The 13,777-nt window shown below is 60.9% G+C and overlaps 3 protein-coding genes across 3 annotated transcripts in view; 1 reads left to right on the forward strand and 2 right to left on the reverse strand.

Annotated features, from left to right (window-relative positions):
* The window catches only part of POLRMT (RNA polymerase mitochondrial), a 21,745-nt gene extending 21,643 nt beyond the window's left edge, over positions 1–102 (reverse strand). The window contains exon 1 of the mRNA XM_027704576.1: positions 25–102. Within this exon, the coding sequence (XP_027560377.1) occupies positions 25–102 (78 nt within the window). The remainder of the gene's footprint in view (positions 1–24) is intronic.
* A 786-nt stretch (positions 103–888) lies between these two features.
* FGF22 (fibroblast growth factor 22) lies at positions 889–4,488 on the forward strand. Its single transcript, XM_027704578.1, has 3 exons — positions 889–1,165; positions 3,873–3,976; positions 4,232–4,488. The coding sequence occupies exons 1-3, from the start codon at positions 889–891 to the stop codon at positions 4,424–4,426; spliced, it is 576 nt and encodes a 191-aa protein (XP_027560379.1). The 3' UTR covers positions 4,427–4,488.
* A 2,247-nt stretch (positions 4,489–6,735) lies between these two features.
* RNF126 (ring finger protein 126) overlaps positions 6,736–13,777 on the reverse strand; it is a 12,221-nt gene continuing 5,179 nt past the window's right edge. The window contains exons 2-9 of the mRNA XM_027704572.1: positions 11,490–11,548; positions 10,120–10,183; positions 9,406–9,647; positions 8,776–8,844; positions 8,623–8,692; positions 8,313–8,406; positions 7,765–7,880; positions 6,736–7,556 (exon numbers count right to left, since the gene is read on the reverse strand). Coding sequence (XP_027560373.1) covers positions 7,404–7,556; positions 7,765–7,880; positions 8,313–8,406; positions 8,623–8,692; positions 8,776–8,844; positions 9,406–9,647; positions 10,120–10,183; positions 11,490–11,548 — 867 coding nt within the window. The 3' untranslated portion in view covers positions 6,736–7,403. The remainder of the gene's footprint in view (positions 7,557–7,764; positions 7,881–8,312; positions 8,407–8,622; positions 8,693–8,775; positions 8,845–9,405; positions 9,648–10,119; positions 10,184–11,489; positions 11,549–13,777) is intronic.

Here is a 13,777-nt window from a genome sequence, read left to right on the forward strand (position 1 = left end):
GCCCCGGTGCCCGCCCGTGCCCGCGCCCCGGTGCCCGCGCTCACCGGGCCCCCTCAGCCCGCCCGGGCCCCGCAGCGCCGCCCGCAGCCGCAGCAGCGCCATCTCCGCGCCGTGCGCGCCGCGCCGCACCGCGCATGCGCCGCGGCGCCAGTGCTGCCGCGCGGCACGCCGGGAGCGCGAGTCCCGCTGCGCCGAACTACAGCTCCCATGGTGCACCGCGGCCGCGCCACCACCACCCCCCCCATTCCTTCCTCTCCTCCCGCGCCCCCTGGCGGCCGTGACGGCCCCGACGGGGCGGGACCGGGACACGGAACCGGGACACGGGACACGGCGGAACCGGGACACGGGACACGGGACACGGTGGGACTGGGACACGGGACACGGCGGGACCGGGACACGGCGGGACCCGGAGGGGCGGCAGAGCCCGGGACATGCCAAAGCCTGCGGGGGCGGCGAAGCCCAGGCAACGGCGGCAGAGCGCGGGGGCGGAGGAGTCGGGACACGGCGGAGCCCGGCGGGGCGGTGGAACACGGGGCTCCGCCGCCTCCCTCACGGCCCGAGCTCGGCGCTCTTCGGTCGGGGCCGCAGGCATACACCTCTACCCCCGGGTCCGGGGCCACATCTCTTCCCCGACTCTGCCCGGGGCACCCGTTTCCTGCCCACTCGTCGCCACCGTCGGTGGATACTGGAGCGTGCGGTCCCCAACCGGGCGCCCCAGGGTAGCCGAGTGACCGCGTCCGATAACCCGGGGCAGCCGTCGGGGTGCGGATTTATGAATGGGAGGCCCCGCCCCCGGCCCCGCCTCGCCCCTTGGCCACCGCCCCTCTCGGGCCGCCCCTCCCCGGCCGCCCGCGCCGTCGGGGCCGGTCGCCGGTCGCGGCCGCGGCGATGGCTCGTCGCCTGTCGCCCGCCGCCCGCCCGCCGCCCGCCGCCATGAGACGCGGGGGCCCCGCTGCCATCGCCGCCTGCCTCGCCGGGGCTCTCGCTGTGCTGGCGGGACCGGGGCCGGGCGGCGCCACCGGGACCGGCCGGCGACCCCCCCGCAGCTACGGGCACCTGGAGGGCGACGTGCGCTGGCGGCGACTCTTCTCCGCCACCCGCTTCTTCCTGCGCATCGACGGCGGCGGCGGCGTGGAGGGGACGCGCTGGAGGGAGCGGCCGGGCAGTGAGTGTGGCCGGGGCCGGGACCGGGGAGAGCCGGGGCCTGGGGCCGCCCCCCGCGGCTGCCCCCGAGAGCCCGATCCCGCCGGGTGCCGGGGCTGCGGCAGAGGCGGGCGCTGCCGGGGCGGAGGCTGGACGGGGATGCCTCGGGACGGCGACGGGACCCTCCGTGCTCGGCCCGGAGATCGCCCGCACCTCCTCCCGCTGGGGGAACCTCAGCCAAAGCGCTTCCTCCTCTGGGGGCGCGGGAGCGGCGGGAGCGGCGGGAGCTACTGTCCCCTCCGTCCCCGCTGTCCCCTCCGTCCCCGCTGTCCCCTCCGTCCCCGCCGGGCGGGACGCGTCACTCCTCGAGTACAACCAGCTCCGGCTGCCCTCGCCCCGGGAGCTCCTTCCCGAGGCTCGGCCGCCGCTGCCCCGTGGGAGCCGTGAGAGGGGCGCGGGCGCCGGCAGGCACTGGCTGGGGACCCGGCATTGCTGGGGTGACCGGGGGAGGGGTGTTGGTCCCTTGTCCCGTCTCGTCCTGCCAGCGCAGGCATGAGGGCATCCGCCTGCCCTGCCTTCTGCGTGGGCTGAGAGGATCTGATCTATCCCCGCAAACACACTGAGGAGGATAAAGGCTGAGGAGGAGGGACGTAGGAAGCTTCGCGGTGATGCTGGTCCAAGAACGGAGCATCCCTCAGGTGTAGGAGAGGGGAGCAGCCCTGTTGGACGGGACCACTCCACACCTGCTACCTGTGGAGTGGTTTGGGGCTTGGCATGGGGACATCCGGGTGGGCAGAGTTCCCGGAGTCCCCAAGGACTTGGCACCCACTTCAGCAAGAGTCAGGGCTGGAAGCATCCAGGTTTCAGCCCATCAGAGTGGGGGGTCTCAGCCCCTGTGACAGGGAGAGGGCACTGGGTTGGCGGGACAGTGGCTGGACGGGAGGGGCCTTGGGAAAGGGGGATGCCTGAACATCCCTGGGGTGCCCTGGCAGGGTGTTGGGGCTCGGGGCAGGAGGGATGCAGTACCCCCAGCCCGTGTCCTGGTCTGGCAGGGGCAGCCCTGTCTCCTGGCCAGCACAGGATGAGGGAGCCCAGCCCAGCCCAGCCCAGGGAACCCTCCTGTGGTGTCAGAGGCTGTTGGGAGTCCCGACCAGGCACGTTGCCAACACAAAGCACCCCAACACGTTCCCTTGGCTGGGTGGCCATGGGGCCTGGCAGGCGGAGCAGCCCTGGGCTGTTGCACGGGGCTCACTCTGCTTATCTGAGTGTGCCTGGGCTGGGCTCCCCTCCACAGCCCTCGCAGAAGCTGCTGGACCAGCCCCACTGGCAGCTGCAGGGTGGTGGGGGATCTCCCAGGGACTCAGGCCCTGCTTCTGCCCCAGCCTCCTCGAGACCCCTCTGGGGGCTGAGAGTGTGAGACTGGGGGCACTGGGAGCTGTCTCTGGCCAGGCACCCGCAAGCACAGCACGGCAGAGCCGACCAGGGTGACGGGGACAGCAGCGGGGGGTTATTTTTAGAAAAGCACAAGTCCTTTCTTATAAATAGCATCAGCTCCAGACTGATCCAGCAGGACAGATTCACAGCTCTTCTCCTCCACTGCTGCTCATCAGTGGCTCCACTGGGCCAGGCCCTGCAGATGCTGGCAATGCCAGGGGATTGGTGCCTGGTGAAAGCCCCTGCCCAGGGGCTGCAGCCCCTCACACTGTGTGTGCCGCCACCAACCAGAGCCTCTGCATGTCCTCCCTCCCTGTCCAGCCGGGGCAGCCCCTGCAGTGGTGCCCGTGGACAGATCCTGCTGTGGCTCCTGCCCTGCCCTGCCCACATTGCTCCCCCTGGAGATTCCTTCTCCCCTTTCCACTGTGCCATGTGCCTGGCGGGCAGCAGGGCAGGCAGCAGCACTCCGGGCTGGCTGGCGTGGGGCAGTGCAGGAATCCAAAGCCCTGATGATGCTCTGGGTGTTTCCCATGCCAGAGCCTCTGGTCTGACCACATGCCTTTCCCATTAGCGGCCGTGCTGGAGCTCGGCGGTCGGGCACACACACGCCAGCCCAGCTGTGGCTTCACAGCCCGGCTGCAGCCACCTCCTGGGCTCATCCCCGTGTCCTGCAGCGCCGCTGCATCCGCCAGCCCACAGCACTGGGCACAGAGCTGTGTGTGCTCGCTTGTGCCAGCCGGGCAGTCAGCACCAGCATCCTCAGGCAGCACCATTCCAGCCCCGTTCCTGCCCCCTCACGCCTCTGCCCACGTGCCTCCACCCACCATAACACAGGGTGCGCCCTGTGTGTGCCACCCCCGCGCACACTTTGCCCCTCCAAGGGCCGTGCCAGCCTCCATGCCCTGCATGTGCCAGGGCCAGGCGCTGTGGGGGGCGGGTCGTGTCCCTGAGGCACGACAGACCCACGGGGGACGGAGGCATTTGCGGAGCTGCCAATGAGGGGAGGACACACGCGAGGTCGGCACTGGGCAAGTGGAGGCTGTGCTTGGCATTGCTCCCACACAGCCCAGCTCCTGGGAAGCAGCTGGACCTTGGGGAGGAGAGGAGTAAAGATCAAACCCTCTCTGGATCAGAAGTTCCCCCTCCCACTCTCAGCTTGGGCCGCAGCTCTTGTTCCCACTGTCCCTCTGGCTGCTCCTACTATGGGCAAGGATCAGCAACCCCATCCCTCTGGGGGGACACTGTGGCCACAGCCCCAGGATCCCTGGCTCACACTGGGCTTCCCTGTCCCACAGGCATCGTGGAGATCCGGTCGGTGCGTGTCGGCGTCGTGGTCATCCGGGCGGTGCACACCGGCTTCTACCTGGCCATGAACAAGCGGGGGAGGCTCTACGGGTCGGTAGGTCGGACGCTGCCTCCTGGGAGGGACCGCGCTGGGGTCAGAGGTGCAGGACAGAGTTGCAACAGGGGGTCCCAGACCTGCTGGGACCGGTGCCCGGGAGCAGGGTTCTGGTTTTCCATGCCCTGACGTGCTCCCCATCAGGGACCGAGCCCTCTGACCCCTGGGGACACAGGGTCCTGCCCGGCCCCACCTGGGGTCCGAGGGACCCCAGCCGAGCGCAGCCACCCTTCACCCCCTTCCCTCTCCTGCCAGAAGGAGTTCAGCCCCAACTGCAAGTTCACAGAGCGCATCGAGGAGAACGGCTACAACACCTACGCGTCGCTGCGCTGGCGGCACTGCGGCCGCCCCATGTTCCTCTCTCTCAACAGCAAGGGCAGGCCACAGCGAGGGGGCAGGACACGCCGGCAGCACCTCTCCACACACTTCCTCCCCATGCTGGTTGGCTGAGTGCCACGAGCAGCTCCGGACAGTCCTGTAGGAAAAAAACCAAGAAAGGATTCTTTTATTTATGTACATATCTATTTTTTGCTATTTATTGCTTTATTTTTAATGCATGGTGGAGGATGGATGCAGAAGGCAGATGCTCCAGACTTGGCTTTGCAGGGCTGTCCCCCCCATCCCGCCGGGGCAGAGCTGGCGTGGCACAGCTGGGGAGTGTGGCCACGGCCTGCCAAGGCCAAGGGCGTGCCTGGAGCAGGGCCTGGGGTCTGCTAATGGCATCTCTGCAGGGCTGGGATGTACCAGCCAGTTGTCTGTGTCCGAGCACCCATGGCAATTAAAGCTGTGTTCATGGTATGGAACAGGAGCGGGTCTTGGAGCTTTGATGGTGGACTTGGCTTGGGATGGGAGGGATTGGCTTCCCTGAGGTCGTGGCTGCAGCCCCCAGTGTCATCCCTGCTGCCACATCGAGAACCCCGCAGGAAAACAGCAATGATGGTTCAGCAGCACAAAGGAGGGAGCAGGAGGAGCAGAACCAGGAGCCAGCCTGGATCCTCAGGCAGACACAGCCCCAGGGCTGTCCCTGGCTGCAGCCCGTGCCGGTCTTGCAGCCCAGCTTCACACCATCATTCCCAGCAAATGTGGAGCTGGGACAGTGGACAGTGGCAAGGACCAGGCCCTTGCCTGGAGGGGAGCACAGCCAGGAATAGCACCCACAGCTCGGCCTCCCGGCCAGGGCACAGCCCTCGCACCCGCCGCGGCCAGGCCGAGCAGCCCGGTCACCTCACATCACACAGAGCAATGGCCCCAGCAAAAACCACCAAACTCGTTCCATTTCCGACCCAACCAGCTCCAAACGACTCTGAAAGGGAACACCACCGTGTTAACTGTGTGGTGACTGTGGAACTGGCCCCGAGCCCCTGCCAGGCAGGTGGCAGCTGCCACACACCCACCTGGGGCTTTGCTTTGCCCACTCAAAACCCACCCAAGCACTGCTGACACGTGAGAGATCACCCTGAGCACAGGGGAGCAGCAACCCCTGCTGTAGCAGAAACATGGTGGGAGAGGGAAGGTTTTTCCAGGTTAGGTGACTAAACAGCAAAGCCTTCCCTTGGTGCTGGGCCAGCTGATGGACTCACGCAGGTTCAGCCAGGACCTTCTTGCTGCCACCCACTTCCCCAGACCAGGCTTCTGGCTCAACCCTTGGCAGAGGATGAGCCATTAACCACGACACACCAGTCCTGAGATAAACCCTTGTCCTGGGAGATGAAAGGCGCCGCTGTGCTGCCCTGCCAAGCCAAGGAGGAAAAACAGTCCAGGCGAGTCGCTCTGTGCCAGCTCCTGGCCCCGGCAGAGCTGCTGCCACCCACCCTGGGGACTTTCTCCAACAAATCAATTTCTTGTGTTCTGAAATGGCTCAAGAATGGCCAAATCAGCCACTGGCCTCCCCCCTCCTATAGGATCTTGTCCCTTCCCAGGAAGCTCTTGGGAGGAAGGGTCAGGTCTGGGGTGAATCTGCTTTGGAAGAGACACCCAAGCTCTGCAGGCACCAGCACCTTCCCCAGCTGTCCCAGCCCACTCCCAAGGCCCCAAGAGCCAGGGAGCCCCCAAACTGCCAAACCCTCTGCCCACCCCCACAGGGGCACAGTCCCTCTCGCCTGTCTGGCCTCTGCCACAGCACGATCCCAACGCGCAGCTCCATTGTGGACCCTGGCCCGTCAGGAGATCCTGACTGCCCCAAGTCCCTGCCAGTGGAAAGGGCTCCCGGTGACAGAGGGCGAGAGCACCAGGGCTCTGGTCCTCTCATGCCTCCAGGCCTGGGGAGCAGGGACGTGGCAGGGAGCGACTGCCCGCACTGGTCACATTCTTGTCATTCTCCAAGCTCCAGCTCTGTCACAGAAACTGAGTCACAAACATACCTGGGTATTTTTCTCTCTCTCCTTTTTTAATCAGCTCTATTTTAAGTAGTTTTGCAATACATTTTTCTCAAAAAAATGTTGTTTTCCTGGTAATTACTCAGTCACAATGAGATTTGCTGGTCCTCGCTCTGCTGCACACCCAGTCCTGTGTGGGCCCAGCGGAACAGCCCCGGCTGCGAGAGGCAGGACTGCAACAGAGAGATGTAAAAAATAGAAAAGACCAGGCGAGGATGCTTCCAGATGTGATCCTTGGTCACCTTTGCAGTGCCCTGCAGGCTGGCAGCAGCTCCCAGCAGAGCTCCCAGCACGTGGGAGGGCTCAGAGAGGCCCAGCCTGCCCGGGGGAGGTGGGATGGCTCGGAGCTCACCCTGCAGCTCTCCTCAAATCATGCAGAACGGCTCGCAGAGCTCAAATGTCCATTTATTGACAGCAGTAATAATTTAAGATTATAAAAACCCTTTCAGTGTTGAGTATCAGCGGGCGAGGTTATAAAGAAAAATAAATGGGACTCAAGATGGGACAGGGAAGGATCCCGGGGTCTATTTGAGAGTTCCTGTTTCAGTGAGAGCTACTGGTCCTCCCCAGCTGAAGATCCTGGAGGGGAGGCAGCATCCTTACGCTTCCATTTTAGACTTCAATCTCCAAAGCAGAAAAGATAGTATCCAAGGGGAGGAGGAGCAAAAGAAATAAAAGAAAGGGATCTCAAATTCAAACCCATACAAACAACCTTTCCTTTTGGGATTCAACCACTCGCTCAGCACCTCGGGGTTCCCAGCTGGGAGCGCGGCAGCCTCGCACTGCAACGGGTAAAGTCCACGCACAGAGGATGTTTTTATTGACAGACAGAGCTCTTTCCCCCCTTTTTCATCACAGAACTTGAGGCTTCTCATCTCTGAAGGACCCAGAGTCTCCGTGTCTTCAGAAATCAAAAGGGAATTCTGGGGGCACTGCTCCCCCCTTGTCCCCTCCCCTCGCTCTGCTCTGGAAGCCCCTTTGGCTGCTTGTGGTGGCCAGGGAGGGAGGGGGGACAGTGGAGGGGGCCCCAGGGACAGAGGGTGCGTTAAGATTCATGAGTTGTTCGATGAGTTTTCATTACTTGGTGAGCTGGAGGAAGAGGAGGAGGAGGAGGATGACGAGAAGTTCATCCCTGTGAGTCCTGGGGGGTTTGTGGCAGTGTTTTGTCCACTTAAACTTTTCCGGCAGACGGGACACGTGTCATGCTTTGAGGAGCAGACAAAAACAAAACAAGAAATATGGAAAACAGATTAGAAACAGGATATGGGAGCAGCACTCGAGGAACAGGCTGGGATGACACTCCGTCCCCTGATCAAAGGCTGTTCATGGCTCAAGCCTCACAACAGAGGTAGGAAAATATTTACAGAGGGGAGCAGAGGTGCTGCACGCCCCGGGCACTGCCCCCACACTCACCTGCTCCAGCCAGGGGACGATGCAGCCGTCGTGGAACAGGTGATTGCACGGTAACTGCCGCACGTTCTCCCCGACTGTGTAATCTTCCTTACACACAGGGCACTCCAACCCGGAATCTGCATCGCACAGGGAAAGCCAAACACGGCTGAGCAATGGAGGAGAGAATGACAGACAAAGCCCCCAGCTCGAGACCCAGCACTCCCTCCCCTTCCCCAGCACTGCCCCAACCCTGCCGAGAGGAAAGCTTGGTGCTCTGCAGTCACTCCCCCATCACGCCACCTCCCCCTGCCCCGGCTCTGCCTCATCCTTCCCCCTCCCTTCTGCTTTTCCATCTGAACTTCTCACAAGTTTGCCTCCACAGGGCAAATCCATCCAGCCTGCACTGCTCTCTTTTTTTGTGAGCGTAACAGAGCCACTTCAGCTCTCTCCCGTCTTTGAAATGTTTTAGGCCCTGAAGGTACAAGCAGACAAAATTCAAGTCCCAAGAAAACATTACACAGAGCTTCCAGGGAGCTCTCTCTGCATGACTGCCCGGAGCAGACACATACCTACGTGCTCCTGTGTGATCTGTATGGTGGGGAGGGCCTGGATCTTCTCTTTGTCCGCTGGCGGTGGTCCAGTGTTTTCAAACTGATTCAGTAACTGGAAAAACAACCGGCCAGGCAGGCAGAAGGGAGAGGTGAGCTCAGCAGTACAGAGAATCCACTTGTTTCCTGAGCCAGTGCGCTTGGGCCTCGCGTCGCCCACACTGCAGACCCCGGTTCCCATTCCTGCCCCCTCACCCCCTGCACCACCACAGGTGCTGCCCCTTCTGCAGCACTGCAGAGGAGGATGGAGACTGGTAAATCCCAGTTTTACCTGTGTGATAATCGCATCCAGGCCGTTGGCACCCCAGGCGTAGTCCATCGGATTCGAGTGCAGGACTCCCCTGAAGAGCAAGGACAGCAAGTGAGTTCATCCGGGAGCACCACCGAGACACTGCCAGAGAGAGCAGCACATCCTCCAACTCACCAAGGGCCCAGGCCTAGGTTTGGAATTGTGGTTGGTGCAATAATTCCATTGACCAGCTGCTGGATAATTCTGAAAGACAAGAAAACCAGGATTGTGTAAGAATTAGTCTGCTGGCTCCCAGCCCAGCACCCCGACGTGGAGGGAGAGGCTGAATACTGTCACATTGTCAGGGGAAAGAAAAGATTCCCTGTAGCAATTGCAATTGCAGCTTATAGAGTGATAGGCCATGGATAAAGTTTCAGTATTTGATTTGTAAGGGGACAATTCCCGACACGACAGTGAGTGGCTCCCAGGACACAGTTACACAAACAGCATCTGGTGCTTTCTGCTGGTTCCCCTCATAGTGAGCACAACATTTTGGCAACGACCAGGGAACATTTTCCCGCTGCAGGACAAAGTCCCAGCCACAGGCCATGCCACTGCTCAGGTGAAATAGCCCCAACAGACCCCAGGCAGGAGCTGCCAACACCATCAGGCCCAGCTGGGGCACAGCTGGCACCCAAGGCAGTGCTGGAGAGCTTTGGGACGCTGCTCTCCAACCCGGGGGAAAAGGCACAGGCCGATGTCGAGCTCGGTCTCATCAGGGAGGAACAACAGGGCTCCCTCCCCAGGTCCTGGAGTGATTCTCACCCTTCCAGCGTGGGGACGCCCTCGTGCCTGCCCGAGGCGCGGCGCGTGGCCAGGCGGGCGCGGGGCTGCCTCGCGCCGTAGCGGTGCCGGGACTGGTGCTCGCGCTCCCGCCGGTTCTCCGAGTCCCGGTTGTCTTCCGGCTGCGCGTTGGACCCGAACGGAAACTCAAAGCTGTCATCGAAGAACCCGAAAGCGAACTGGCCGTAGCCCTGGGGCAAGGTGAACAAGTGCTGATCCACGTTCTGGGAGGGAGGGAATGCAGAGAACAGATTGTGACGAGAGAAACGGCCCTCGGCTCCCACAGCCACCCCCAGGCCTGCAGTGACACCGGGACCAGTGTGCCCTCGGCAGCAGCTCAGTGAGGAACTGCACACAAAGGCAGAAAAAACCCAAATCGCAGTTCCCTGGTTTCCCTTTGTTGTGTCACTGCTGCTTCCGAGCTGAGGCTACTGCACAGCAACACACTCCAGTCCTGCTCTCCAAATCCTGCTGAGCCCCCTCACGACGGGAACCAGCTACAAGTGACGGTCCCGCGTAACACAGGCAGCAAAAATACGGCATGCAGAGATTTCAGGAGCATCATGTGGAGGACATTAATTCCTCCTTTCCAGATTCTGTCATGATCTGGGGGACATTTAAACGATGTACTATTGGGAAAATACTCAATCCAATGGCAAAGCAGAAGGTGTTGAAAGGGAGGAAGGACTTAGTCACCTCAAAAGGATGCCTGCTCTGATCAGTGGCTGACGTAGAGGAGCTGGTCTCATTTTCAGCGTTCCTATGGGGAATGAAGAATGCTGATAAGACTCAGAAGCTTCTACAGGAAGATTTGCTGTCCCCCTTCCCTTTAAGGTCTGCTCCCCTCCCACCCACTCCAGGGCAGGGGCAGCTCCAGACAGAACCTGGTCCTCTTTCAGCTGCCAATTTTCTGGTTGTCCACATCAATTTTCATTTCTCCCTCCCTGAACCCTTCATTTTCCCACATCCTCACCCATCTCTCCCTACCCTATTAGGTTGTGATTTCACAAAGCTGCAGAGAAGTGCCTGAACCACAATGTCAAGTAAGGATTCCCTGCACAATCCACCTCAAACACATCAGCTAAGCCTCCAGAGCATCAGGAAGACTTCTGATCGCTGTGACCCCAACACATGTAAGTCTAATCTTGAATCAAAGAAACCTCTCTATTGCAGAGGCACGTGACCCAATGGCTCAGGATATTGGGAAAACTCCTAATGCTGTCAGGTTTCTGCTTTCAGAGCTGCAGGAACATTGCCTGCTCAGTGCCCAGCTCTACGTGTCTGCATTCAAGGCACCGAAACCGCTGAGATTCAGCGACCACGCTGCTCTCCCAAGGTCACAGGAAATCAGTCAGGATCTGCCAGGATGGATTTTTAGGCTCCAGGGCTGGTGTGGTCAGACCAAACATCTCCTGATCTGTGCAGAAACCCCAGGCCATGCAGACCACCATGCTCAGCAGGCAGCAACACCCGCTCCCCCCTGGCCCATCCCAGAGCCAGTCACAGCCAACAAATGTGACTGAAACATTTAAAGACATTCCTGGTGCTCCTGCCTGCCAGAGAGCTGTCCCACCAGTGGCAGCAGAGGAACGTGGATCTCGTTGCTCCAGGGCAGAGTCCAAAGTCTCAGCCACAGCATTTCACTGTTTGTCCCCAGCACATTCACTCCTGGCACACTGAAGTGTCCGTGCACTCTCCATTCCCAGGTTTGTCTCTCTGGGGTTATCTCTGCCCTGATGACTCAGACCAGGTCAGAGCTACATGCACCATAGGGAAAGCCTCCCTACCACTTCTTTATGTTTGTTTTACATCAACCCATTCCTGCACTGCCCTTCACCAGCGACACTGGATGCTCAGGAGGACACTCAGTACTCCCATGGCAAACTGACCTGTGGGTGCAAACCTGCCAATGAAGCACTATAACCCCACAGTGAGGAAAGATGAGCCAAAGTTTGGGCAGAAGCAATAGAGATGGTGTATTTAATATTTAGCTTTGCCTTTGAACTAGTAAGAGAGCAAGGCAGCCCTGGCTCACTCAAGGACCAGTCCATGGGGCAGGATGTTACCTCGGCTCCTCGGGAAGTTCTTCAATAAAACCAGACTCACACCGCGGGCAGATGTAGTCCTGTGGGAGAAGAGACACTGGATAAGAGAAGGAAGTGGTACCTCAGAGCTGCAGGGTGTGACGGGAGGGGTCTGGTCATCCCCAGCACCCACAGAGACCCCAAACCCCGACATTGGCTTTCCCCAGGCCGGTGAGGCCAGAGCTTGGCCTGAGTCTGCAGGAGCTCGGCTTGAGAACGATCAGGGTGACGCTGCTAATCCCAGTACAGACACAGCATCAGACACAACTGAAGCAGTTCTGGTGAAGTGAAAGCAAAACCCCCATCGCTCCCTGCACAGCAGCTCTCAAACACCAGCTCTGGGGACCGGGAAACGAGGTGGGAATGGCAGCAGGGGCTCGGCAGTGTCGTGGTGCTCAGGGAGGCTGATCCCTGTCACTAACATGAGCTGGGGTTCACAGCACGAGGGGCACACCAGGTCATTCTGCAGCCAGGACCTCACACACCCATGACCAGTACTTGCCACAGACCTGCTGCCGCCCCAGTGCCCTGGGCACTGACAATGGAGCATGTGGGGAAAGACAGGCTGTGTGTGCAGAGCCTGTGACACTTACTGCCTCACAATCCTTGGGGTTAGTGAGGAATTTATCCTCCACAACCACACTGTCCTGGGCAGAGCAGCCCAGAACACTGGAGATCCTCAAAGGGAATTGCTTTGCTTTCCAGTGCTTGAGGAGCAGCAGCACCACAGAGCTGCCCGTGTGCCCAGCGGGCACACACCACCCCAAATCCCCGCGCTGGCAGAGCCGGGCTCAGCTCAGAAGGCATTTAAGAGCTTCTAAAAATAATATCACTTCCCTTTGCTGCTGCTGCTGCACTGGGATTTGCACAGCCCTTCACCAGGCCAAGGGATTCCCCCAAGGAGTCAAGGCCACCAGCCCTGGGGACTGTCCCGATAAGGCCCCTGGGGTTGCTCCCCCAGTCCCCACATCTGACCCCAATAAGGCCCCATGTGGAGCACTGCCCGGAGCCACTGCACGTGCCCTGCCCACCCAGGGAGAAACAGGAGCTCCGAGACCCAGGAACAGACTGGGACAGGTCCCTGCTCCCTCTCCCACACAGGACTCCCTGTCTGCTGCTGTGAAACAACTGGCTCTGCACCACTCACACGAGGTGTGAGCTCAGAAACCTCTGTACCCCTCAGTGCCCAGCACAAGGAGCTGCAGCAGTTACCTCTGCCTGGGAAAACCCCTTTGCTTCCCACCACCACAGCCTGGTGGGGACACACTGGCACAGGGGGAATGACCACGGCCTGAGCACCCTGCTCCTCTCAGCTCCCCGCTCCAGGGGGCTGGGGGGCGTGTGTGTGCTCACAGCCAGCTCTGAGCACAGGGATCAGCACATTCCTCTGCAGCTGGAACAGCACAAATGTCAAAGTTAGTTGTTTCTTGGGCTGTTTGAGTCCCTCCTCTGGCAGCTCCTGTTGGTGAGTGAAACCGAGTGAACTCGGACCCCCAAAACAAGTTCATGAACTCACAGCTACCCAGCCTTGAGGCCCCAAACACAGCCACCTGCTCCCTGCCCAGCCCAGCACACACAGCCAGGTGTGCCCAGCTCAGCCCAGCCCAGGATGGAGTGTTTGAGCAGAAATGAACGACGGATATTGCAGGTTATCCCCTGGCTCCCGCCCCCAGCCTGTCTGTTCTCAGCACGAGCACAGTCAGGCATTTGTTCTCACACTTACACACGAGCTGGAAGCCTCCAACACGGCCCACCCTGGCAAAAGGACAAACTGCACGTCACAAAACAACCACCCCCTGCAAGGACAGCTCTGTTTGCCCTCGGGGGCTTTTCAAGCTCAGTGTCAGCAACCAGCAAAGGCTTGTTCAGACAAGACGCTGTGAAAAGTGTCAGGACAAAGAGACCGGCAGGACCCCCGGAACCGCACTGAACATCTCAGGACACCGGGCGGGGAGCAGGTGACCCACCAGCTCCTCCCCAACAGCCCACGCTCCTGGCCTCCCACCCCGGGACAGGCTCCGCATACGCGGGGTTTTGCTGGGTGATTAAAGCACCTGCCCAGGTGCCTACACAGCACTTCTGCCCACGTATCACCCGCGCACCTCCCCGTGTCCCAGCCACACCACCGCGGGGCTTTTCTCGCGCTCGTTAAACGCTGCTGAGAGACAGAGAAGAAACCCCGCGGCGCTTCCCTCGGCTCCGGATAGGGTAAGGCTGCCCGGGCCGGGGGTGTCACCCCCGGACGGACCCCCACCCCAGACCCGCTCGAC

The sequence above is a fragment of the Neopelma chrysocephalum genome, unplaced genomic scaffold (genome assembly GCF_003984885.1).
Source record: "Neopelma chrysocephalum unplaced genomic scaffold, ASM398488v2 Primary Assembly neopelma1_283, whole genome shotgun sequence".
In the NCBI taxonomy this organism is placed as follows: domain Eukaryota; kingdom Metazoa; phylum Chordata; class Aves; order Passeriformes; family Pipridae; genus Neopelma; species Neopelma chrysocephalum.

Excerpts from the sequence above, each read along its gene's own strand:
- FGF22 (XM_027704578.1), top strand. The coding sequence starts at position 889 with ATGGCTCGTCGCCTGTCGCCCGCCGCCCGCCCGCCGCCCGCCGCCATG. Across the intron at positions 1,166-3,872 it reads CTGGAGGGAGCGGCCGGGCA|GCATCGTGGAGATCCGGTCG; the intron begins GTGAGTGTGGCC and ends CCTGTCCCACAG. Across the intron at positions 3,977-4,231 it reads GGGGGAGGCTCTACGGGTCG|AAGGAGTTCAGCCCCAACTG; the intron begins GTAGGTCGGACG and ends CTCTCCTGCCAG.